General features: G+C 41.0%; 1 protein-coding gene across 5 annotated transcripts in view; it reads right to left on the bottom strand.

The window, feature by feature from the left end:
• Nucleotides 1–520: 520 nt before the first annotated feature.
• LOC141047371 (protein phosphatase 1 regulatory subunit 12B-like) overlaps nucleotides 521–27,361 on the bottom strand; it is a 131,970-nt gene continuing 105,129 nt past the window's right edge. For 3 of the 5 annotated variants that reach the window (XM_073542422.1, XM_073542420.1, XM_073542424.1), the window contains 5 exons: nucleotides 21,555–21,654; nucleotides 16,431–16,535; nucleotides 10,164–10,214; nucleotides 10,028–10,078; nucleotides 521–1,735 (listed from right to left, as the gene is read on the bottom strand). In XM_073542422.1, coding sequence (XP_073398523.1) covers nucleotides 1,649–1,735; nucleotides 10,028–10,078; nucleotides 10,164–10,214; nucleotides 16,431–16,535; nucleotides 21,555–21,654 — 394 coding nt within the window. In that variant the 3' untranslated portion in view covers nucleotides 521–1,648. The remainder of the gene's footprint in view (nucleotides 1,736–10,027; nucleotides 10,079–10,163; nucleotides 10,215–16,430; nucleotides 16,536–21,554; nucleotides 21,655–27,361) is intronic. The other 2 variants (XM_073542425.1, XM_073542421.1) reach the window with 1 other exon arrangement.

Below are 27,361 nucleotides of genomic sequence, written 5' to 3'. Positions count from 1 at the left end.
ATACTAGCCTTGTAAAGGTATTGCTGGATTTGTCTTTGAAAGCGCTACATGTGCATATAAATAGGTTGGGGTGTCAAATCCTGTTGACAGATTCCCTTTAAGTGAAAGCAGTGATAAAATGCACATTTCTGACACAAATCTAGGTCTGTTCTGGTGGAAGTTAGATTTTTTGACAAGTCATTAAAGGCCAATCTTAGTAATAATTTGGGCACAAATCACTTCTCTACTTCTGTTCCCATAAATAAAACCCACCAGCTTTAAATGTGCGGCAGTGTGTTCATTTTGGTCGACTCCTGACTGTCTTCAGTATTTTGGTATTGCAATTTATTGACATTTTTGTATCTTGATATTGAAATTTGTCAGTCTGCAATTCCCGTCTTTTTTTTTTTTTTTTTTTAAAGAAATGTAGACACAGACAAGACATTTGTGGTTATACCAGGTGTGCTGTGACAATTAAACTTTTCAAAACGCAGACTAATTACGGTATTTAAGAGGAATATTGGAAAGAAAACTTCAAATAAACAGTTTAAAACAATGTCTACCTTTATATACAGTTTTGCAGTTTACATTTCGAGATAGTCTTCATAAAACGATGGGTAATTTTGTAACCACTAAATCTGTCCGTGCATAGAAAACAACGCAGTGATAAATAACAGGAAATTAAATCGTGACTCTGTAGTTCCAACTACAAAATGTGTTTAGTTTTCGCACTAAGCAAAAACGAAAAGGCTCCCAGTGTGATCTATAGGTCCCATTCACCACCTGGATGCCAAAAAGATTGTCATTTTTGTCTCATTCGGGCTACTATGGATAGGCATACCGTTATACAGTTATTTTCCTGTATGGGAAGGCACTTTCATATATGGGAAGGCACAACAAAAAGGTATCCCAGACAATATATGTATATTACCAATAGGGCCCCATGGTGGACAGAGGGTGGCATAGCCTCCAACAAGACTGTCGCCACTGTCAGGGAGTATACCTCATGAGCGTATTTGCCAGAAAGCAGAGAACTGTATGTGCACCTAGCCTAAAGGAAATCTCAATATATAAAGGGAACCTATAATGTCCAGAACACTATTTACCTGGAGATAGTGATAATCTTCAAGTAAATAGCATTTATATCCTGTTTAGCTGCCTACAGGGAGAAAATTAAATTATATTCTTCATGCAGCTGCTTCCTTCAAGTCATCGGGGTGGTGCAGCTGTTACAGTTCCCACACTATTATACGAGTGCTCTGTGATCACTTCCCAGAACTTTGACAGCCTTCTACTGCTCCTTGCACCGCACCTTTGACTGGACAGGAGCGGCTGCAGGGAGAATATAGAACTTAATTTTCTACCTGTAGCCGTGCTTCCCGTAAGCCAATTAAACATGATTTTAACACTGTTTACCTGCAAACAACTAAATTAATGAATAAAAACAGTTTCTCTCCTTTTGTTGCTGGTCCTCTTCTATGATCTCCATGAAAGGCTGTCAATAACATTCTATTCATAGATCCCACATATCATGCTCTTCTCAAAATATACACAAAAACATAACAATATCTTGTGTTATTTGTGGACAGGCATCTTGGTCATTGTTGTGTTTAAAGCTGTGCAAAAGTCTTGAGGAATGGTTACAACTCCGTCACTCCAGTGCATAGTGTTACTTGGAAAGTTTGCTTATTACTCTGATTAAAGCTCCATTTTCATCCTTCAGACGCTGGTTGTCAAATTTAAGGTCAGTCAGTGCCTGTAAGAGATGTGTGAGATTCAAAATATTATATTTTTGTATTTGGAAAATAAAAGAAAGCAGATCTAGTTTCCTTGGCAAAAGCCAATAGTGGAAAAACACAATGGGGCTGACAGTTAAGCTGTCTTAACTTTTAGGCAACACGGTTTTTAAATGTGCCAAAGTCTTTCATGGTGATTGATAAATACAGTTGTGTGAAAAAGTGTTTGCACCCTTCCTGGCTTCCTATTCTTTTGCATTTTGTCACACTTAAATTTTTAAGATCACCAAACAAATTTAAATATTAGACAAAGATGACATAAGTAAAACACAAAATGCAGTTTTTAATTGAAGGTCTTTATTATTAAGGGAAAAAGAAATCCATACCTACAGGGCCCTGTGTGAAAAAGTGATTCCCCCCCCCCTTAAAACATAAATTAACTGTGGTTTATCACATCTTTGGGAAGCAGAATTCAAATACACCTAGCCATACCAAGACCTGATTACTGCCACACCTGTTCTCAATCAAGAAATCACTTAAATAGGACATGCCTGACAAAGTGAAGTAGACCAAAAGATCCTCAAAAGCTACACACCATACCGCAATCCAAAGGAATTCTGGAACAAGTGAGAAAAAGTAATTCAGATCTTTCAGTATGGAAAAGGATAGAAAGCGATTTCTAAAGCTTTGGGACTCCAGCGAACCACAGTGAGAGACATTATCCAAAAATGCAGAAAACATGGAGTGGCCAACCAAAATTAACCCAAGGGCACAGCGATAATTCATCCAAGAGGTCACAAAAGACCTCACAACAACAGCCAAAGAACTGCAGGCCTCACTAGCCTTAGTTAAGGTTAGTGTTAATGGAGCGCCCGAGCGCGCGGGAGAGTGCGCGCCTTGCAGGGCCATGGGGTACTCGGTAACGGGCCCGTCGACTTCAATGGGGGACGGTGTCACGGCGGCGGTGATCCGGTCCGTGTCCCTGGGGCATCCATTAAATAATAAAATCGGGGAAGGGGAAACGTTGTTTGTGATGTTGTTAGATGTGGTAAAAATGAACATAAAGTTTATAGATGATTAACCCCTTAACTCCCAAGGGTGGTTTGTACGTTCATGACCGGGCCAATTTTTACAATTCTGACCACTGTCCCTTTATGAGGTAATAACTCTGAAACGCTTCCATGGATCCTGGTGATTCTGACATTGTTTTCTCGTGACATATTGTACTTCATGTTAGTGGTAAAATTTCATTCAAATAACTTGCGCTTATTTGTGAGAAAAACAAAAATTTGGCGAAAATTTTTAAAATTTTGCAATTTTCCAACTTTGAATTTTTATGCCCTTAAATCACAGAGATACGGCACTCAAAAAACTTAATAAATAACATTTCCCACATGTTTACTTTACATCAGCACAATTTTGCAACCAAATTTTTTTTTTGTTAGGAAGTTATAAGGGTTAAAAGTTGACCAGCGATTTCTCATTTTTGCAACACCACTTTATTTTTACGGACCACATCACATTTGAAGCCACTTTGAGGGGTCTATATGATAGAAAATACCGAAAAGTGACACCATTCTAAAAACTGCACCCCTTAAGGTGCTCAAAACCACATTCAAGAAGTTTATTAACCTTTTAGGTGCATCACAGGAATTTTTTGAATATTTAAAAAAAAATGAACATTTAACTTTTTTTCACAAAAAAATATTTCAGGTTCATTTTTTATTTTACCAAGGGTAACAGGAGAAATTGGACTGCAAAAGTTATTGTGCAGTTTGTCCTGAGTACGCTGATACCTGATACGTGGGGGGGACCCACTGTTTCGGCGCATGGCAGAGCTCAGAAGGGAAGGAGCGCCGTTTGACTTTCAATGCAAAATTGGCTGGAATTCAGATCGGACGCCATGTCACGTTTGGAGAGCCCCTGATGTACCTAAACAGTGGAAACCCCCCACAAGTGACCCCCCAAGGAACTTATCTAGATATGTGGTGAGAACTTTGAACCCACAAGGGCTAAACAGAAGTTTATAACGTACAGCGGTACAATTAAAAAATCATATTTTTTCCACAAAAAAATGATCTTTTCACCCTCAATTCTTATTTTTCCAAGGGTAACAGGACCCTAAAAGTTATTGTGCAATTTGTCCTGAGTACGCTGATACCCCATATGTGGGTGTAAACGACTATTTGGGTGCATGGCAGAGCTCAGAAGGGAAGCAGCGCCATTTGACGTTTTTGGCTGGAATTGAGATCGGACACCATGTCGCGTTTGGAAAGCCACTGATGTACCAAAACAGTAGAAACCCCCCCACAAACGACACCATTTTGGAAACTAGACCCCCCAAGGAACTTATCTAGATGTGTGGTGAGCACTTTGAACCCCCGGTGCTTCACAGACGTTTATAACGCCCGGGCGTGAAAATAAAAAAATCGTATTTTTTCCACAAACATGATCATTTAGTCACCAATTTTTTTATTTTTCCAAGGGTAACAGGAGAAATTGGACCCTAAAAGTTGTTGTCCAATTTGTCCTGAGTACGCTGATACCCCATATGTGGGAGAAAACTACTGTATGGGCACACGTCGGGGCTCGGAAGGGAAGTAGTGACGTTTTGGAATGCAGACTTTGATGGAATGGTCTGCGGGTGTCATGTGCGTTTGGAGAGACCCTGATGTACCTAAACTATTAAAACGCCCCACAAGTGACCCCATTTTGGAAACTAGACCCCCCACGGAACTTATCTAGATGTGTGGTGAGCACTTTGAACCCACAAGTGCTTCACAGAAGTTTATAACGCCCGGGCGTGAAAATAAAAAAATCATTTTTTTCCACAAAAATGATATTTTTGCCCCCAATTTTGTATTTTCCTAAGGATAAACAGGAGAAATTGGACCCCAAAAGTTGTTTTGCAATTTGTCCTGAGTAGGCTGATACCCCATACATGGGGGTAAAACACTGTTTGGGCGCATGGCAGAGCTTGGAAGGGAAGGAGCACCATTTGACTTTTTCAACGCAAAATTGGCTGGAATTTAGATCAGACGCCATGTTGCATTTGGAGAGCACCTGATGTGCCCAAACAGTGGAAACCCCCCAATTATAACTCCAACCCTATCCCCAACACACCCCTAACCCTAACGGGAAAATGGAAATAAATACATTTTCTTTTAATTTTATTATTTTTCCCTAACTAAGGGGGTGATAACGGGGGTTTGATTTACTATTTATGGCGGTTTTTATGTTTGGCAGCTGTCACACGCTAAAAGACGTTTATATTGTAAAAATAGTTTTTGCATCACCACATATTGAGAGCTATAATTTTTCCATATTTTGACCCACCGAGTCATGTGAGGTCTTATTTTTTGCGGAACGAGTTGACGTTTTTATTAGTATCATTTTCGGGCATGTGACATCTTTTGATCGCTTTTTATTCCGATTTTTGGGACGCAAAATGAACAAAAACCAGCGTTTCATGAATTTCTTTTTGGGGGTGCGTTTACACCGTTCCGCCTGCGGTAAAATTGATAAAGCCCTTTTATTTTTCGGGTCAGTACGGTTACAGCGATACCTCATTTAGGTCGTTTTTTATGTTGTGGTGCTTTTATGCAATGAAAACAATTTTATATAAAAAATAATTATTTTTGCATCGCTTTATTCTGCGAGCTATAACTTTTTTATTTTTTTTACGGATGACACTGAATGGCAGCTCGTTTTTTGTGGGACAGGATGACGTTTTTAGCGGTACCATGGATATTTATATGCGTCTTTTTGATCGCGCGTTATTGCACTTTTTGTTTGGCGGTATGATAATAAATCATTATTTTTTGCTTAGTTTTTTTATTTTTATTTTTTAAGGGGTTCGCTAAAGGGGTTAACTAGTGGGACGGTTTGATAGGGCGGGTCGTTACAGACGCGGCAATACCAAATATGTGTACTTTTATTTTTTATTTTTTTTATTTCCAAAAAAAGAATTTATTAGGGAATATATATATATTTTTTTTAATTTATTTAGCGATTTTTTTAGAATTATCCTTACACTTTTTTTTTTTTTTAAAACTTTATTACATTGTCCCAGGGGGGACATACCTGTCATGTGACAGATCGCTGATCTGTCACATCACAGATCACTTTGACAGATCAGCGATCTGTCACAGGCACTGCACAGGCTTTCCTCATTCCTGCGCTTTGCAGGCACAGAGGAAGCCAGCTCCCTGTAGGCCCCTGAAGGTCCCCGTTGCCATCTTGGATTCGGGGACCTGCAGGGATGGAGCCCCCCGCAGCAGCGCTGCACATTTCGCTGCGGTGGGGGGCTCAGGGAAGCACGGAGGGAGCCCCCTCCCTGCCGATGCTTCCCTTTAACCCCCGGTACACCGCGATCGTGTTTGATCGCGGTGTGCAAGGGGTTAACGTGTCGGGGGCGGTCCGTGACCGCCCCTGACACATTGTGCCAGGTGTCAGCTGTGATAATCAGCTGACACCAGGCCACGATCAGCGGCGCTCACCATGTGGGCGCCGCTGATCGCTGTGATGTACTATCCCGTCCCTGACAATTAAGTCCCAGGGCACATGGACGGGATAGTACGTCACATGACAGAAAGGGGTTAAATATGTGATGCCACCTGTGGTATTCTGGTCAGAGGTGACCAGCGCTGCGGTGTTGTTCCCCTGAGACTGTTGGTGTGTTGCAGCTGAGGTGAAAATAGCTCTCCACAGGTAGAGCAATAGTCCCAGGGCAAAGATGTTTGATTAATAGTTAAAATGGCTATGAACGTTGGGGTGCAGAGAAATGAGAGAAGGACACAGAGAGGTGCAGTTTCTTTACACCTTTTACTGGCAATTTGTTGCAATCCGGAGTACCACATACAGGTGATGGCTTGAGTCCGGCTCGCCTGGAGGAATTCAGGGGATCCACCTTGCCAGGTGGGGGTTTGGGACCTTCCTTCTGCACTTTGTGTGTGGGTCTCTGCTGTTTATAACTATGCTGCGACCCTGAATTGCGTGATGATTTCACTAACCTGTACGGCTGTCAGCGTGAGCCTATTCCACGGGTACCGTCCTTTTCACCGTCAGCCCCGGGGCTCCTTATCCGCTGCCGTGCCCTCAGGTGTTCAATGTCGCACAGGAGCTTACAGTCCCCTGTACTTTCAGATTCGGCTATCAGGACATACAGCTCCTGACCACCAAGGACTCTGACGTCCCTTTTCTCTCTTTTAGCGCTTTGCTCTGGGGTCTGCTATAAGCAGTATTTAGCTTCCCCAGAGCCTCTCTGTCTCTGCTCGTGTCCTTTCCCTCTTCATAGATCAGCTCCCTGTCTCGAACGCCTCACAGATCTGCTCCCTCTCTTGAACTGACAGGATCTTCCCGAAAGATCTTTTTACCTCACATTTAACTGTCTTGTCATTTCCTCACAGCTGCTCTCGTTTCCATGACAACTCCCTCAGCTGATTTCTAACTGACTCACCAACCCCCTCTGCTGGCCAGAATTTATAAGGCAACTCCCTTTTCTGACCTGCAGCAGGAATTGTGATTTAATCTATGTTACCTGTCATGGGGCCCCCTTCTGCCTCCAAGCATGACTTCACCTCTTAGAGGGAGGCAATGTCACTGTGACAACCGGACTCTGGGGTGTCACATTAACGACCACTATAAGAAAGAGGCTGGACAAAAATGGCCTGCCTGGCAAAGTTCCAAAATGAAAACCACTACGGAGGAATAAGAACATAAAGGCTTGTCTCAGTTTTTCCAAAAAACATCTTGATGATCACAAAGACTTTTGGGAGAATACTCTACGGACTGAAGAGACAAAAGTTGAACTTTTTGGAAGGTGTATATCCCATTACAAGTGAAAAAGAAAGAAGTGGTTGACACGCTGTATTCCGGTGTGGTGCTCATGGAGGAAGTATAAATGGAAAGGCAAAGAATCCCAGCACTCCTGCATTGAGTAATAGCTGTTTTATTACAATCAAAGCAAATCCATGGATGTTTCAGTCCATCCCGAGCTTTTATATACAATGATAATGATTATTAATAAAAGCCCAGGATGGGCTGAAACATCTATGGATTTGCTTTGATTGCAATAAAACAGCTACTACTCAATATGTGAGTGCCGGGATTCTTTGTATGTACCATTACATCTGGCGTACAACTAACACAGCATTTAAGAAAAGGTACATCATACCAACAGTAAAATATGGTAGTGGTAGTGTGATGGGCTGGGGCTATTTTGCTGTTTCAGGACCTGGAAGGCTTGCTGTAGTAAATGGAACCATGAATTCTGCTGTCTACCAAAAATACTTAAGAAGACTGTCCAGTCGTGTGTTTGTGATCTCAATCTGAAGCGCACTTGTGCTATGCAGCAGGACAAGAATCCAAAACACACCAGCAAGTCCACCTCTGAATGGCTTAAGAAAAACAAAATTTAAACTTTGCAGTGGCCTAAGCAAAGTCCTGATCTTAATCCGATTGATATGTTGTGGCATGACCTTAAATAGGCAGTTCATGATTGAAAATTCTGCAAAGATGAGAGGGAAAAAATTCCTCCAGACCATTGTAAAAGATTCCCTGCCAGTTATCGCAAACGCTTGATTGCAGTTGTTGTTGCTAAGGCTGGTCCAACCAGTTATTATGTTTAGGGGGCAATCACTTTTTCACACAGGGCCCTGCAGGTTTCAATTTCTATTAATAATAAAGACCTTCATTTAAAAACTGCATTTTTGTGCTTACTTGTGTTATCTTTTTCTAATATTCAAATTTTGTTTGGTGATCTGAAACATTTAAGTGTGACAAACATGCAAAAGAATAGGAAATCATGGAGGAGGCAAACACTTTTTCTTACAACTGTATGGAATATTTTCGACTCAAGGGATCACGATCTATGTTATGCCCGTTCTACATGTACTTTCCAAAAAACATGTTTAACATGTTTAAAACATAATAAATATGGTAGACAACATGGACAGTTTTGGGTGGCTCATGGGGCTATAATGTTTGGCTATAAATCATATTTTGTTCTTATGTCATGTTCTATCAAAACAAACTATTGGACATACAGTACTCAATGTAAACGAGTACACCCTCATTGAAAAGTAAGATTTTAATCAACATATCATGTAACCAAACACAAAACATATTACCTAAATTTACCATGATCATAAAATACAATGTGCAATGAAAAAATAATCTCAAAATCCCTGGGATATGTTGAAGCGTTCCAGAGTTATTAACACAAAGTGAGTTTTCAAATTTTTTAAAACGTGACCTCGTCATTAAGGGTTTAAAATCATATTTTACATACTGCAATTCTGTGTCATTTTTAATAACCAGCTAAGAGAAAAGAGACAGCTGTGAGCTGGTCCTACTAGTCTGGGAAGGGGCCAATAACAATGGAGCTTTGCCACCTGTTAAATGGGGTGCTAAGAAATGACATGGGTCCCCCCTATTTTTAATAACCAGCAAAGGCTAAGCAGACAGATGCGAGCTGATATTAATAGGCTGGGAAGGGCCATTGATATTGGTTCCTTCCTAGACCATTAAGACCAGCCCTCAGCCGACCCAGAAATTGCGCATCCATTATGTGTGTCAATTCTGGCACTTAGCCTTGTATCTTCCAGATTGTCCTGGTGTGGTGACAACAGGGGTAATGGTTTTGGGGTTGATGTCTGCTGTGTAAGGTTTGCTGACATCAAGCTCTGGGGTTAGTAATGGAGAGGTGTCTATCAACGTTTAGTGTGTTATGACCGATGGCATAACTTTTAGGGCATGGTGCTATGAGGACTGCACCATCCATATAGTCTCCCCTGAAGAGTCTTACGAGAGGAAAAGCATCGGGAGCAATATATTTAATTTTAGACATGTTGATCGCCTAATGGGACCTCTACATGTATCCAGTAGACAAGGAGATTATATTTTTGAGACTTCAAATAGTGAGATTGTTCCAATACGTACATTCTTCTATGTGAACGTTATCACATCCCATTAGCATGCGGTCTCTTTTTATTATAATATAAAGCACCATATGGTGGCACTCTGAGTGCTTACACACTCATGGCATATTTCCGCAAGGACTACAAGTGCCTTAATTCAAACATCTCAGTTGATGTGTGTAATACCAAGAACTCTAAGGGTTTTTCTTCTAGAGTTTCATTTCAGCCACCTTTTATCATAGTCAACTTTTAGCATCATATCTGCAGGCATCTTTAATCTAGAGGACAACTAGAAGCAAGCCAATAGTCAGTCATATCACTGGCCCACCCTCCTACTATACAGTGTCCTTGGTTGTCATTATATGATGTACATGTCACAACACAGGTTTTTACCTTTAGGTCATCTTCCATTTCAGACATCTTGCGCTCCAAAACTCTTTTCTCCTGCAAGACAAAATATCCTTAGTTGTTAACAGGTTTACATTCAACCTATAAATGGTGTGTGCCAAGAAAACTAATAGGCACTTACTCTTTTTTCAGCCTCCAACAACCCAACCTGGCTTGAAGAGTGATCCTGTTTCTAGGATAAAAGTAACATTGCATAAATTATTTTGTAAATTACATTTTTTTATATCTTTTTCCATATGGAGAAACTTTCTAGAGGCTCACTAACCCAATTAAATGTTCTGACTATTCAATTTGGAGTGGTGGTGGCAAGCCCCATTCATTTATTAAAAAAAAAAAAAATAATAATATTAAACTTGGAGAATTTTATCATAATATTGTAAGCATATTTCTGTGTAATACAGTTGTGGCCAAAAGTATTGTTAATATTTTAAAACATTATGTGCATAATAGTATATGAAATCTCTATATGGCAATCTACTAAAGGCAAATGCCAATGTACAGTTGTGGTCAAAAGTATTGACACTCCTGCAATTCTGTCAGATAATACTCAGTTTCTTCCTGAAAATGATTGCAAACACAAATTCTTTGGTATTATTATCTTCATTTAATTTGTCTTAAATGAAAAAACACAAAAATAATTGTCTAAAGCCAAATTGGATATAATTCCACACCAAACATAAAAAAGAGGGTGGAAAAAAGTATTGGCACTGTTCGAAAAATCATGTGATGCTTCTCTAATTTGTGTAATTAACAGCACCTGTAACTTACCTGTGGCACCTAACAGGTGATGGCAATAACTAAATCACACTTGCAGCCAGTTGACATGGATTAAAGTTGACTCAACCTCTGTCCTGTGTCCTTGTGTGTACCACATTGAGCATGGAGAAAAGAAAGACCAAAGAACTGTGAGGACTTGAGAAACCAAATTGTGAGGAAGCATGAGCAATCTCAAGGCTACAAGTCCATCTCCAAAGACCTGAATGTTCCTGTGTCTACCGTGCGCAGTGTCATCAAGAAGTTTAAAGCCCATGGCATTGTGGCTAACCTCCCTAGATGTGAACGGAAAAGAAAAATTGACAAGAGATTTCAACGCAAGATTGTGCGGATGTTGGATAAAGAACCTCGACTAACATCCAAGCAAGTTCAAGCTGCCCTGCAGTCCGAGGGTACAACAGTGTCAACCAGTACTATCCGTCGGCGTCTGAATGAAAAGGGACTGTATGGTAGGAGACCCAGGAAGACCCCACTTCTTACCCTGAGACATAAAAAAGCCAGGCTGGAGTTTGCCAAAACTTACCTGAAAAAGCCTAAAACGTTTTGGAAGAATGTTCTCTGGTCAGATGAGACAAAAGTAGAGCTTTTTGGGCAAAGGCATCAACATAGAGTTTACAGGAGAAAAGAGGCATTCAAAGAAAAAAAACATGGTCCCTACAGTCAAACATGGCGGAGGTTCCCTGATGTTTTGGGGTTGCTTTGCTGCCTCTGGCACTGGGCTGCTTGACCGTGTGCATGGCATTATGAAGTCTGAAGACTACCAACAAATTTTGCAGCATAATGTAGGGCCCAGTGTGAGAAATCTGGGTCTCCCTCGGAGGTCATGGGTCTTCCAGCAGGACAATGACCCAAAACACACTTCAAAAGCACTAGAAAATGGTTTGAGAGAAAGCACTGGAGACTTCTACGGTGGCCAGCAATGAGTCCAGACCTGAATCCCATAGAACACCTGTGGAGAGATCTAAAAATGGCAGTTTGGAGAAGGCATCCTTCCAATATCAGGGACCTGGAGCAGTTTGCCAAAGAAGAATGGTCTAAAATTCCAGCAGAGCATTGTAAGAAACTCATTGATGGTTACCGGAAGCGGTTGGTCGCAGTTATTTTGGATAAAGGTTGTGCAACCAAGTATTAGGCTGAGGGTGCCAATACTTTTGTCTGGCCTATTTTTGGAGTTTTGTGTGAAATGATCAATGTTTTGCTTTTTGCTTCATTCTCTATTGTGTTTTTTCATTTAAGACAAATTAAATGAAGATAATAATACCAAAGAATTTGTGATTGCAATCATTTTCAGGAAGAAACTGAGTATTATCTGACAGAATTGGAGGGGTGTCAATACTTTTGGCCACAACTGTACTGTACATTGGTACTACGCCAACCATCCAAATTAGCACTGTTCTAGGGTTAGGATTAGAGTTGAGCAAATTTTTTCAGATTCCCTCTTATTCGGCAAGCTATAGCTTGCCAAAGAAGCTGCAGAGGGAAACCGGCTTCCTGGATCGCGCCGGCTGATCAGCGCACCAGCTGTATGTGTCGCGGCTTTGTCACAGTCACAGCACATGCATGGAGAGCCTGTTTGTTGGGCTCCATGCATCGTTGTCCATAATATTGTCAGTGTGACTATAACTAGTACATACGGCAATAAGTGAAGGCACCAATGGTTGGCCATCATGATTCACATGTGCTATTGTTGTAATGTAAAATTTTAAGATTGTCCAAACATATTATTGTGTTTACTTGAGTACCATGAAACAGAAAAATTAGCTCTCATGCACCCTGCCGAATTACAGGGCGGGAAAGAAGTATTTGATCCCTTGCTGATTTTGTAAGTTTGCCCACTGACCAAGACATGAACAGTCTATTATTTTAAGGGTAGATTATTTTTAATATTGAGAGATAGAATATCAAAAATAAAATCCAGAAAATCACATTGTATAAATTTTATAAATTTGCATTTTGTAGGGAGAAATAAGTATTTGATCCCTTGTACAAGACACTGAATAGTTGTACACGAGGAATGCTAAGCATGAGGAAAGTGCTTATAGAATCACAGGGGTGCTCAGTTCCTACAGAGGGTCTATTCGTAACACTGGATTGTACCCTTACAACTATATTTGGAAGATGATGTAGTATGTGATAGTTCTGGGATATACTGTAACTGTATTACCACTTTTAACCATAGAAGGCATCTAATGCTTTCATGTAGATACCATAAGAAAATAAAAACAAAGGTAGAATTTAGTTAGAATCGCAAAAATCTATACATTTGGAATATGGCAGATCTACAGTAGGTTATAGCAGACCTTATGTTTTAGTTAGCTAGGACATCTTTACAGAACAAGAAACTAATTTTTACACGTGTACTTGAAGATTTACAAGATCTTAAAATCAACCTCGTCAATAAGCAATCATTATGTACAGTTTGGTCCAGATATATTTGGACAGTGACATTTAAGATAGTTATATACCGTATATACTAGAGTATGAGCCGACCCGAGTATAAGCCGACCCCCCTAATTTTGCCACAAAAAACTGGGAAAGTTTATTGACTCAAGTATAAGCCTAGGGTGGAAAATGCAGCAGCTACTGGTAAATTTAAATAAAAATAGATACCAATAAAAGTAAAATTAATTCAGACATCAGTAGGTTAAATGTTTTTGAATATCCATATTGAATCAGGAGCCCCATATAATGCTCCATACAGTTCATGATAGCCCCATAAGATGCTCCATAGAATAATATGCCCCATATGCTGCTCCATAAAGGTTATGGCTCCATAGGATGTCCATAGATTATGCCCCATTAAGATGCTCCATAGAATAGGCGCCATATGCTGCCACCATAAGATGCTCCATAGATTATGCTCCCATATGCTGCCCCCATAAGATACTCCATACATTATGCCCCCATATGCTGCCCCTATAAGATGCTCCATAGATTATGCCCCCATATGCTGCCCCTATAAGATGCTATGCTCCATAGATTATGCCCCCATATGCTGTCCCCATAAGATGCCCCATAGATTATGCCCCCATATGTTGCCCCCATAAGATGCTCCATAGATTATGCCCCCATATGCTGTCCCCATAAGATGCTCCATAGATTATGCCCCCATATGCTGTCCCCATAAGATGCTCCATAGATTATGCCCGCCCCCATAAGCTGCTCCATAGATTATGCCCCCATATGCTACCCCTATAAGATGCTCCATAGATTATTCCCCCATATGCTGCCCCATAGATTATTCCCCCATATGATGCCCCTATAAGATGCTCCGTAGATTATACCCCTATATGCTGCCCCATAAGATGCTCCATAAATTATGCCCCTATATGCTGCCCCTATAAGATGCTCCATAGATTATGCCCCTATATGCGGCCCCTGTAAGATGCTCCATAGATTATACCCCTATATGCTGCCCCTATAAGATGCTCCATAGATTATGCCCCCATGTGCTGCCGCTGCTGCATTTAAAAATAAAAAAATGACATACTCACCTCTCTGTTGCTGGGGCCAGGTGCTGGTGTCACTGCTGGCACCTGAGATATTCACCTGTCCCCCGGTCCATCGCTGCTTGCTGCTGTCTGGCACGTCATCTGTCAGTGACGTTCAGACTGCAGGGGGCACGGTGTGCACTAACCACGTCACAGTGCCCTCTGCTGTCTGAACGTCACTGACAGATGATGTGCCAGACAGCAGCAAGCAGCGATGGACCGGGGGACAGGTGAGTATCGCTATACTTACCCGTCCTGGCACGGTCACTACAGCCCCCAGCTTCTCTGCGATCTCCCTTCCTGCCTTCAGCGGTCACGTGGTACCACTCATTACACTCATGAATATGTGCATATTCATGAGTGTAATGAGCGGTACCATGTGACCGCTGAAGGAAGGGAGATCGCAGAGAAGCTGGGAGCTGCAGAGACCGTGCCAGGACGGGTAAGTATGACCTGACACCCCCCCCCCCCCCCCCTCCGACCCCCTGGTGTATATGACTCGAATATAAGCCGAGAGGGGGACTTTCAGCCCCAAAAAATGGGCTGAAAAACTCAGCTTATATTCGAGTATATACGATAATCAATATGGCTTAAAGTGAAGACTCTCAGCTGTAATTTGAGGGCATTCATATCCCAATTGGAGTAATGGTTTAGGAATTACAGCTCTTTAATATATATCTGTCTCTTTTTCAATGGACCAAAAGTAATTGGACAACTATCTCAAAAGCTCTTTAATGTGCTGCATGAGGTATTCCCTCATTATACATCATCAGTCAAGCAGGTAAAAGTTCTGGAGCAGATTCCAGATGTGGCATTTGAATTTGGAAGCTGTTGCTGTGAACCCACAACATTCAGTCAAAGGAGCTCTCAGTGGAGTGAATCAGACCATCATTGGCTGAAAAAAAGAAATCCATTAGAGAGATAGTAGATATGTTAGGAGTGGCCAAATCAACAAAGCAAATACAGAGGGATCACCACAAGGTGCAAACCATGATTCAAAGCACGCCACATCCTCTGTAAAACATGGTGGAGGCAGTGTGATGGCATGTGCTTCCAATGGCACTGGGTCACTAGTGTTTATTGATGATGACAGAAGTAGACAGATGAATCCTTAAGTATACAGGGAGATACTTTCTGCTCAGATTCAACCAAATGCAGCAATGCTGATTATTCATCTGTACTTTGGTATGCCATTCAATGACCCAATAGAAAAAATATTGGGTAAACGTGGATTACTTCTGCGTTGCTGAATAACTGACAATCTGGGCGTAGTTACATAAAATGTGGTTTTTATTCAACGCGTTTCAAAAGTACTGGGACTTCTTCATCAGGAACATCCCTGACTACGCCCGGATTGTCAGTTATTCAGCAGCGCAGAAGTAATCCACGTTTACCCAATTTTTATTTCTATGGTGGCCATAAAGGACATGTGGATCTTCTGCAGCGAATATTCCTATAAGCTCAATTTCAGCTCCATCTGGTGAGTACAATTTGATTGTATTAAACCAATTTTATCTTGGATAAGACCTATTTGTACTATTTTCTCCAGCAGCATCTGTTGAACTCAATGACCCAAAACACACCGTGAAAACAACCCAGGAGTTTAAGGTAAAAAAGTGGAATATTCTGTAATGGCCGAGTCAATCACCAAATCTGAACCCCGTCGAGCATGTATTTCACATTCTTAAGACAAAACTTAAGGCAGAAAAACCCACAAACAAGCAACAACTGAAGTCAGCTGCAGTAAAGGTCTGGCAAAGCATCACAAAGGAGGAAACTCAGCATTTGGTGACATCTATGGCTTCCAGATATCAGGCAGTAACTGCCTGCAAATGATTTTTTACAAAGTATTACAAATTTTATTTATGGTAAAGTTAATTAGTCCAATTTTTTTTTTAGCCTTTGATATGAGGAGGCTTTGTAGAAAAATGGTTGCAATACCTAAACATTTCACAGGATATTATTGTTCAACCCATTAATTAAACCTGAAGGTCTACCATTTAGTTGCATCTCAGTTGTTTCATTTTAAAACAAAAAGAGTGGCATGCAGAGCCCAGTAGATGCGTCACTGTCCATATATTTCTGGACCTAACTGTTTGCATCTCCCATCTGTATATTGTTACCTTCACGACCCTTTCCAGCTTGGCTTTAATATCCGCGAGCTCCAGCTGGGCCTCACGCAGGTTGCTTTTAAGCTTCTCATTTTCATTATAGGCACTTTCATACAGCTTGCCGAGAAGAGCAGAAAGGAAAAAATACATAACATTTTAATATCTATTGTAAATGTGCATAAAATAACAATCAAAATTGCATCCTCCGCCTAACTGTACTTTATAAAATGTATGGTTCTGTGCAAAAATTTTAGGCAGGTGTGGGAAAAAAATGCAGTAAAGTAAGAATTTCCTGGCATACACACCAAGTTCACTACAAAAATGGTCGGCACTAAGCTTAAAGAGGACCTCTCACCAGTTGTAGCATGTTAAACTGACCACATCATGGAATAGTGGCCGCAAAGCTGAATAAAACATTTTTATTTTTTAAATCTCTCCTTTCCATTGCAGAGCTTAGGTCTTAATTTATGAAGAGTCTAACTGGCTGTTGTCAGAGATGTGTCTGGAGGTGTGTGTCAAACTGGCAGTATCATGCAGGGTACACAAAAACACACCTTTCTCTGCTCATTGATCTCTGCCGCTGTTTATAGTGACACAGCAGAGCTGAGTTCTCGATCATTACAAACACATCCAGATATTATCTCATGACAGTGTTGGCAAGGATCAGAGCTGCACTGTAAAATATGGAGATTTGTAAGTGTTTGTAATGCTCTGCTGTATTTTCTATACAGTACCTGTAGAGTCACAGTTAGGTCCATATATATTTGGACAGAGACAACATTTTTCAAATTTTGGTTCTAGACATTACCACAATGAATTTTAAACAAAACAATTCAGTTGGAATTGAAGTTCAGACTTTCAGCTTTCATTTGAGGGTATCCACATTAAAATTGGATGAAGGGTTTAGGAGTTTCAGCTCCTTAACATGTGCCACCCTGTTTTTAAAGGGACCAAAAGTAATTTGACAATTGACTCCAAGGCTATTTCATGGACAGGTGTGGGCAATCCCTTCATTATGTCATTCTCAATTAAGCAGATAAAAGACCTGGAGTTGATTTGAGGTGTGGTGCTTGCATTTGGAAGGTTTTGCTGTGAAGGAAACATGGCGGTCAAAGGAGCTCTCCATGCAGGTGACCTGACCTGACCCAGGGACCCATTCAATGAGATCACCTTGACGTTGGTGAATGGGCTCACATTTTTTGGCCAAATTTTGTGCTAAGTATCTCATGTGTTATTCCTAAATTTAAAAAGCCATTACGTTATTCACGCTTCTTGTATTTCACATTGATATGCCTTAACGCAATTGAGTGCAACTATTTCCTCATTTTGATATGTAAGCTGTTTTTTGGTATGCACTTGTTCAGACTAGTTTTAGATGTGCCGTCAGTTTTCTGTAGTTTGGGAACGGAACTTGCCGGCAACGCTGCTGAGGACTCCGGGGTCGACAGAGGGTAAGTATATCCCTATTTTTTACTTTAATTCTATTTTTATAGCAGCCAATGGATAGGAATAATTATAAAATATAACTTTTATCGTACAAATATAAAATCTGAAAAGATGCAAGGTGCTCAAGTGAATAACAAACAGAAGAAAAGAAAGAGAAAAGCTGGTAAATACAGTTCTATTGCATCCTTTAGTCATATAGACCTTGATTGGATATTATGAATTGATCCTGTATCAATAGACCGCCCTAGGGCATAAGGTATACACACATGGATATTATCCAAAATCACCACTATACCTTGAGACTAAATATTGCACCTTGCCCACACGGCCTTATAACAATGCCCTCCGGTGAGAATGAATAACCAAACCACATCAGGATACCTTGTGGTCCATATAAAGATTTGGCATATGAAATATTCACCTCACTATCCAGTATGCACCACACTCTGATTAGACAGACTTTTAGCCATACACTGCCCTAAAATGGTGGATAAATACCACAACCAGCTACTTTCACATGTCCGTCGGTGGCATTCCGACGCCGTGTGGCAAAAAGATGGAGTGCCGGATCCAGCCGTGAACGGAGGGACCGGAAGTATATGCGGCGCATCTCACGGCGCCTGACACGGCTATGTTGCAAAGGAGTCGCCGGGGAAGAAAAGGATCCACGAGCCGGTGAACGGGGTATGAAAAAGAGAGAGAGAACGGGGTATGAAAGAGAGAGAGAGAACGGGGTATGAGAGAAAGAGAGAGAGAACGGGGTATGAAAGAAAGACAGAGCGGGGTATGAAAGAGAGAGAGAGAGAACGGGGTATGAAAGAGTGAGAGAGAGAGAGACCGGGATATGAAAGAGAGAGACCGGGGTATGAAAGAGAGAGAGACCGGGGAATGAAAGAGAGAGATATCCGGGCATGCGCTCAGGGTAAAACCGTGCATGCGGTGGCCGGATCAGGTAGAAGAAACATTGTCCCGCAGAGCCGTAAGGGCCGCATACGTCCATGTCCGACTTTTTTTCGCCGGAGAAAAAAACGCTGCAGCACCCGGCCGCCGGACAGAGGAATTCAGCCGGATCCGGTAAAAACCGGAACAAACGGAAGCACATGCGGCGCGATCCGGCGCATGTGCTTCTCAATGACAAAAAAACGCATCCGGCGGTAAAAAAACAAAACGGATCGGCTTTTTTACACACATGCCGGATTGTGCCTGACGGCACAAACCGGATGTGTGAAAGAGGTCTTATTCTAAACAACCTCAGTTTTAATACTCACTGCAGGCTCTATTTATAAGCGTAATGCATAAATAATCATGACCAAGCTCTATTTATAAGATGATGTCAGTTTGGGTATGAAACGGCCACCTGTGATACACAGTAACTATGGCCCCAATCGACTCCCCTGATGAGACATAACGAAACGCGTCGGAAGAAAGGGGTATCGCGTTCACCACTTACGGGGATGGTAACATACCTGAACATAACCCTGCTAACTCGGTGAGACCATTCCTTGTTTTATGTATGTCACTAGATTTGTGTCAAAAAATGTCTCTAATATAAGTAGGAGGTATATAATGGAATAATGAGGTTACATGCATATATGTGAAATATAATACCCGGATGAGGGGATACACTTGGATATGCTTAATATAATACCTCAAATATGACACAAATGAAGCACTATGATGTCATGAGTATTTGTGCATTACGCTTATAAATAGAGCCTGCAGTGAGTAGTAAAACTGAGGTGGTTTAGAATAAGCTGGTTGTGGTATTTATCCACCATTTTAGGGCAGTTTATGGCTAAAAGTCAGTCTAATCAGAGTGTGGTACATACTGGATAGTGAGGTAAATATTTCATATGTCAAATCTTTATACGGACCACAAGGTCTCCTGATGTGGTTTGGTTATTCATTCTCACCGGAGTGCATTGTTATAAGGCCGTGTGGGCAAGGTGCATTATTTAGTCTCAAGGTATAGTGGTGATTTTGGATAATATTCATGTGTGTGTATACCTTATGCCCTAGGGCGGTCTATTGATACAGGATCAATTCATAATATCCAATCAAGGTCTATATGACTAAAGGATGCAATAGAATTGGTGATGCTGTATTTACCAGCTTGTCTCTTTCTTTTGTTCTGTTCTTCGTTATTCACTTCAGCACCTTGCATCTTTTCAGATTTTATATTTGTACAATAAAAGTTATATTTTATCATTATTCCTATCCATTGGCTGCTATAATAGTTTAAGAGGGGTGGATACACTAGTGCTATTCATAATTCTATTTTTTACAGGAATATGGTACCCAGGGCATGGAGGAAAGTCTCCTCTCCCCCAGACCCTGGGTACCATCCACACATGAAGCGCTCATTTCACGCATGGTGGGCATAGTCACATGCGTAAAGTGAGCGTTTCAATGCAATCTTATGGCAGCAGAATCGCAGTGATTCCACAAAATTAATGGACGTGCTGCGGATTTTTCCGCTATGTGATTCCGCAGCAGAAAAATCTGCAGCATGGGCACAGCAACTGCAGAATCCCATAGGATTGCATGGGGTGCGTTTTGTTAGCTTTTTTTTTTTAAGCGTTTCCGCTGCGGCAAAAACGCGGCGGACGGAACGCATACAAAATGCAACGTGGGCACACAGCCTTAGAGTCCTAATCTGACATGTTTCTAGATCATACGGCTTCCTTAATCAGGGATAGTTGCAGCCCTAATGGGGTGAACTCTTAAATACCGCGTGAATCCCGGCTGCGCGCGCTGATGGTGGGTTCGGCTGCTTTGCCTGAGCCAGCAGCACAGTCAGATTGATACCATCGCACCCAGCAGTTATTGCAACCCAGCTTTCCTAACAGCCAGCACACCAAGCTTTCCTAGAAGTGATTGCTACTCAGCTCTCTGAACAGCCAGCCCACGAAGCAATGAACCACTTGCAGCGGCTAAGGTAATACTTTCATTGCAACTAATTGTATGGTACAATGTATACAATATTCTTAACGGTATATATAGTGGTAACCTATATAACACTGGACCATTGGTGAAATTCACTGGGGCGACAAGAGGACTTTTGCGTATTATCCCATCAGCGATAATTTTTTTGTGTTCACATTGTACTCCTGGAATTAAGTACACCCTTCTACAGTGTCCACGTATTTCATATGACACCGGATTCTTGGTGATACTATTGGCATACCGTTGCCATAATTCATACCATTCCTTAGCGGCATATTTTGTGTATTCATTCAAGTAATTCCACATCTCCAGCGATATTAATTGCACTCCCTCACAGCGTGGTTCCAAGAGCAGCATTTTCTTGCATGCTGGCCCTTGAAAAATTTCTATGTGAGGACAAATATTCTCCCTTCTTGTGGGCTTGTGTTACCATATACTATACATTGATTGGCTTCTGAGCGTCGTTTGGACTTTTATCAGTTTATTTTATCTCAAACTCTCCGACAACAAGTGGTTGCTGTCACCCAAACAGGCGGCTAGAAACCAAAAAAACCCTTTGTGTCTAGCGCCAGTGGATCTTTTAAAATTTAATCATCCAAATTGCTTATTAGGACTCAGGAAGATATCACCATGGTAAATTACACTAATTCCAGAATTACAGTTCATTGCCTTAAGAAGTTACGGTATATGGCCTAGATGTAAGTCTCTTTCTTAAGTTGAATACCGAACCTAAGGATAATCAACCTTTTTGAAATCTTTGTTGGGTTCCTCGTCTGTCTTATTCCCAACGGATGGTAAGCGATTGTCCCGTCTTGATGTGAGACTTGAGCCCCCGGAATCTAATCTACAATAAAAAGAGGAAAAAAAGCAACTGCGTAAAAAAAAACTGTAAACTCATACAATTTTGTCTTTTTTTTTTACCATTTAAAAGGGTAAAAATATTTGCCTATCCTTAAGTTAGATCTTCAATAAAAGATTAGTGTGTGTCCGACTCCAGGCACCACAACCAATCAGCTGATTGAATGGGCCATGGTGCTCCACCAGGCGCAACATCACCCTTACTTTGTACCAGGCTTAGCCAGCACTTTTTGCATCTCACTGCAACTGCGGACTGTGGAAGTGCAAGAGTACAGACAGGTCTGTTCCAGGCTAACAATAAATGGGACATGGCATTCGGTGATGTGGCAGAAAGAGATCAATTTGAACGACGGGAAGAGGATAACATTTTTTATATATATATAAAGGGTAGATAAGAAAATGGAGATGCAATGGGGATGTTTTAGGCATGTATCCTAAATAGAGTAAGGTATCTTGTCGCATATTATAGTCCAAAAATTATCAAGGGGATCATACTGTGAAAATAAAAATCTACACATGCCACAACACAACATTATGTTATACAATTGGTAAGTATGTAGAACTCCTGTAATTGTGGTAAAGGATCTGATGGACATTTCTAACAACGTAAATGGAAACTTATTGATTAATTAACAGAAAATTACCTAATGCATAAATCATGTTTTTGGGTTAATTTTTTTTCCGTCATATCACAATATGAATAAAAAATATAAGTCTTCCAATTTTCACACTGGCTTTTTTTTTTTTAGACTTTATCTTCCTAGTCTTTTTGGAAATAACATGGCTAAATAGACACAATGATTGTAACAGTATAGAAGGTTACAAATAACATAATATTATAGGTAGATGATTGACCCAGCTTAGGGGAAGGAATTTTTTTCCCTATGGAGAAAATTGGCTTCTACTCTGTGGGTTTTTTGCCTTCCCCAGGATCAACAATGCAGAACAGCTGCACTAAAAATAGGCTGAACTAGATGGACATAAGGTCTTCCATCAGCCTTCAAAACTATATTCAGACCAAAGAAAAAATGGAATCAAGAGCAGTAGATAAAATATAAGATTTTTATTATACTCAATAGGATAAAATACAATATGTAGAGAAAAAGAGATGTGGATAAATACAAAATAAGGGAATCAGCGACATCCAGTTACCACATATAAGTTGATGTCATGGTACAATTAATATTATTTAGGCAAAGGCAAGATAGCAATAACATAATCAACTCCCTCTCAGTTATCTCTTAAATGTAATAGCATGCAATATCTCCCATAAAGTGCATAGTGCATAAGAGACGGTCACAGAAAATTATACAATGCAGAGTATACATAGAAAAAATATACACAATCAAAAAGTAGAAATCTGAAGACCGCAAATAAAAGAGACTGTCAACTAGCATAAATAGACCTAAAATATTAAGGAGTAGAGACAGCCAAGGATATATAAATGCCTAAGTGTCAGACATGAAAGTGTAAGGAAGTACCAACCTATCTGATATGTGGACAGCAGGACCCCTACGCGCGTTTCGCTTGTTGCTTCTTCAGGGGTCGCAATCTTATATTTTATTTACTGTTCTTGATTCCATTTTTTCTTTGGTCTGAATATAGCTCTAATGGATGAGCATTACTCTTGATAGCCGTTTTGTGGCAATTAGCCTTCAAAACTATGTTACTATTGCATCTTTTGTATTGAAGCATGGAATGAAAGTGTGAAAAAGATCTTTGCGAAAGGTGTGTCGTCGCCTATTGTTAATGGTGGATAGAGGTGTCATCAGTTATTGTAATCCTGTCACAGATAGGGATGAAAACGCTTCCTGGAAGGACAGGACGTATGGGTCTAAAAATAAACCAATAGCAATTCTAGAAATTGAAAGATTACTAATTTTGTGTTGTTTTTTTTAAATAAAAATTCTGATATGAAATTTTTTTTTGCCAAACAATATGTCCCTTTCTGATGATGGCTTCCCTGTAATGGTTGCCTAAAGAATGATGACCCCCTTTTTCTTGCATTCTCTCTTCTCTTTTTCTGTTTCATCCTTTCCTTTATCTCTGTGCTCGATTTCTACTTTTACATTCGCATTATAAATGACATTTGCAAAATGTAATTTTATGTGTGTGTTTGCCAACTCTTTTCATTCCTCAAGTCTTGTTGCCAGATGGACACTGGGCTTTGTCACACAGTAATATTTTTTTAGCACTGATTAATTAACCCCTTAACGACCAATGAGAGCACTGATTAATTAACCCCTTAACGACCAATGATGGACATAGCATGTCATGAGCGGGTGTCAGAGCGGGTGGGAAGAAGTGCAGTCCCCACACTCAGGGCACTGTGATCAGTCAGTAGATTGACCGATCACAGCATAATCACACAGGAGGTGCTGAAATATCAGGACCTTCTGCCGGATCACAGCAGGAGCTCGGTGCTGCTAGCGGCCGAGCTCCTGCACTTACGAACAGGGACGTTGCCAGCACCGCCCCTGGCTGTTTAACCCCCTAAATGCTGTGATCGAGAGAAATTGCAACATTTAGGAGGAGAGAGAGGGATGGGAGCTTCATCTCAGGGCCCGATCGCTGCCATGGTGACTCAGGGTCAACAAGCTACAAAAATCTGCTTATACCATGCTCACAGCATGGTCTAAGAAGATTTCAGTACAAGTATGAGGCATTTCAATTACGCAGCATGCCCACCAAGGGCAACATGTGCAAGGAGTTTGTATGTTCTCCCCGTGTTTGTGTGGGTTTCCTCCCACATTCCAAAGACCTATTGACAGGGAATTTATATTGTGAGCCTCACTGGGGACAGTGATGATAATGTATATAAAGTGCTGTGGAATACGATAGTACTATATAAGCAAAGCATGATAAATAATGCAATACATTATACCTGTGATCAAAGTGAAAAAAGTGAAAGTCCCATAGGAGGACTAAGCAAAATAAAGTTAAAAAAAGTAAAAATATTTAAAATAGAACTACAATAATAAAAAATACACTACACACCAGTTAACCCCCTTCAGTGACCATCATTAAAAACAAACAAAACCAAATCATGAGGCAAACAAAGATTTTTCATAATACTGCTGGAAAAAAGTGGAATAAAACGTGATAAAAAAAGACAAATGTAAATAAAAATGGTATAACTGAAAATGTCATCTAGTCCCGCAAAAAACAAACCGGCATACAGTTTCATCAGTGTAAAAAAATAAAACGTTAAAACTTTCGGAATACATCAATGCAAAAAGAATTCTCTTTTCTATAAAAGTTTTTACTGTGTAAGGCTGAGTTCACACGTAGCGGAACTCTCACGGAAATTACCGCGAGAGTTCTGGAATTCCATTCCGCGGGAAAATCGCATTTTAAATTCCCGCGATTTTCCCGCGGAAAAACTAGCATTTTGCAAGCGTAATTAGCTTTGCAAAATGCTAGCGTTTTCCAAGCGATCTGTAGCATCGCTTGGAGAACTGATTGACAGGTTGGTCACACTCGTCAAACATAGTGTTTGACAAGTGTAACCAACTTTTTACTACTGAGGCTGCCTATGCAGCATCAGTAGTAAAAGCTAAAATGTAAAAAAATAATAAAAAAAATAAAAAATGGTGTTAGGCTGGTTTCACATTTGCGTTTTTTTTCGCGGTAATTTAGCGCTAAATAGCGCATGCGTTTTTTTTTCCTATACTTTGCATGGGATGCGCTTATGTGCGCATACACATGCGTTTGTACGCGTTTTACCGCGCATGCGTTTTTTTGCGGTATGCGCTCGGGCGCACAAAATGCAACCTGTTGCATTTTTTGTGCGTCCGATTTGCCTCAAAAAAACGCATGCGCGCGCAATGCGTTTTTTTACAGCAAGACACCCAATATAAGTCTATGGGTGCGCATATGTGCGCATTGGCATGCTTATGTATGCGTTTTTTTGCACATGCGTTTTTTTTTTGTTAACCATGGAATTTAGGGGTTTGGGTTAGAGTTAGGGTTAGTTAAGGGGGTTTAGGGTTAGGGTCAGGGTTAGGGTTAAGTATGGTTTGGTTAAGGGTTAGGGTTAGGGTCAGGGTTAGGGTCAAGGTTAGGGTTAAGTATGGTTTGGTTAAGGGTTAGGGTCAGGGTTAGGGTCAGGGTTAGGGTCGGGGTTAGGGTTAGGGTCAGGGTTAGTAAAGTCATGGTTTGGGTTAGTGTGAGGGGCCACCTAATGTTGGAAAAAAACGCAAACGCGGTAAAAACGCACTAAAAACGCATACAAACGCATAAAAACGCTGCGTTTTTTTCATGCATGCTCATAAAAATGCTTGAAAAAAACGCAGCAGTTGTATGCTTTTGTATGCGTTTTTTCAATGCGTTTTTTTGCGGGAAAAACGCGCTGCAAAAAAAAGCAAGTGTGAAACAGGCCTTATTCTTACCTTCCGACGTCCCGCTCAGCCTTCCCGCCTCTCTCCACGCTCCCGTTCCCAGTAATCCTTTGCGAAAATGCCCGCGATGACGTACATTCTCGCGGGATCGCGACGTCTCGCGGTCATTCGCGATTACGTCGCGCGAATGACCGTGAGACTTCGCGATCCCACGAGAACAGACGTCATCGCGGGCATTTTTGCAAAGGCTTACTGGGAACAGGAACGTGGAGAGAGGCGGGAAGGCTGCGCGGGACGTCGGAAGGTGAGAATAACAATATTTTTTATTTTAAATTCTATTTTTTACAGGGATATGGTACCCAAAGCCCGGAGGACAGTCTCCTCTCCTCCGGACCGTGGGTACCATCCGCAATTGTTCTGCTTACTTTTCGCATGGTGTGCACAGCCACATGCGGGAGGTAAGTGGAACAATGCATTCCTATGGGTGCGGGATCACCGCGATTCCGCAAACTTAATGAGTATGCTGCGTTTTTTACCGCGAAGCGATTCCGCCGCGGTAAAAACCGCAGCATTAGCACAGCATTGCGGAATCCCATAGGAATGCATGGGATGCTTATTTTTCGTGTTTTCGCGGCAAAATCGCGCGGTTAAAACAGCCGCGGAAACGCGAAAAAAATGCCACGTGTGAACTCAGCCTAAAAGTGCCAAAACATAAAAAAGTTACATAAATGAGATATTGCTGCAATCATACTGATCTAAAGAATAAAGCTGCCTTATCAATTTTACTACACTCAAAACTGAATAAAAAAAAATACTGAATTGCTGTTTTTTGTTTTTCGTTCTGCCTCAGGAAAATCAAAATGGCGATCAAAAAAGTCATGTGCTGGAAAAGAAAATATGAACTCGTCCCGCAAAATACAAGTTCTCACATGACTCTGTTGGCAGAAATATAGAAAAATTATAGCTCTCAAAATATGGCAATGCAAATTAGTTATTGCAAAAAAACAAAACAAAGTCTTTCTGCATGACAGCAGCTAAACATAAAAAAAAGATAGAAATCTGGTATCGCTGTAATCGCACCGACCCAAAGAATAAGGTCGCCTAATCACTTATACAGAGCGAGGAACTGCGTAAAACATGGATTTTTGTGAGTACTCACCGTAAAATCCTTTTCTCTGAGACGCTCATTGGGGGACACAGATACTGTGGGTGTATGCTTCTGCCGCTTGGAGGCTGACACTAAGTGAAAAAACTCCTCTGCAGTATACACCCTCGCCCCTATTGCGGGCGGAAATCAGTTTGGTGCCAAAGCAGTAGGAGGACAACAAATCAGCCTTAATACAGGTACAACAT

Source organism: Dendrobates tinctorius, unplaced genomic scaffold (assembly GCF_039654945.1).
Source record: "Dendrobates tinctorius isolate UK_male_01 unplaced genomic scaffold, ASM3965494v1 ptg000127l, whole genome shotgun sequence".
NCBI classification, from domain to species: Eukaryota; Metazoa; Chordata; class Amphibia; order Anura; family Dendrobatidae; genus Dendrobates; species Dendrobates tinctorius.
The sequence above is the reverse complement of the archived record's forward strand: the minus strand, read 5'-3'. Positions and strand labels throughout refer to the sequence as shown.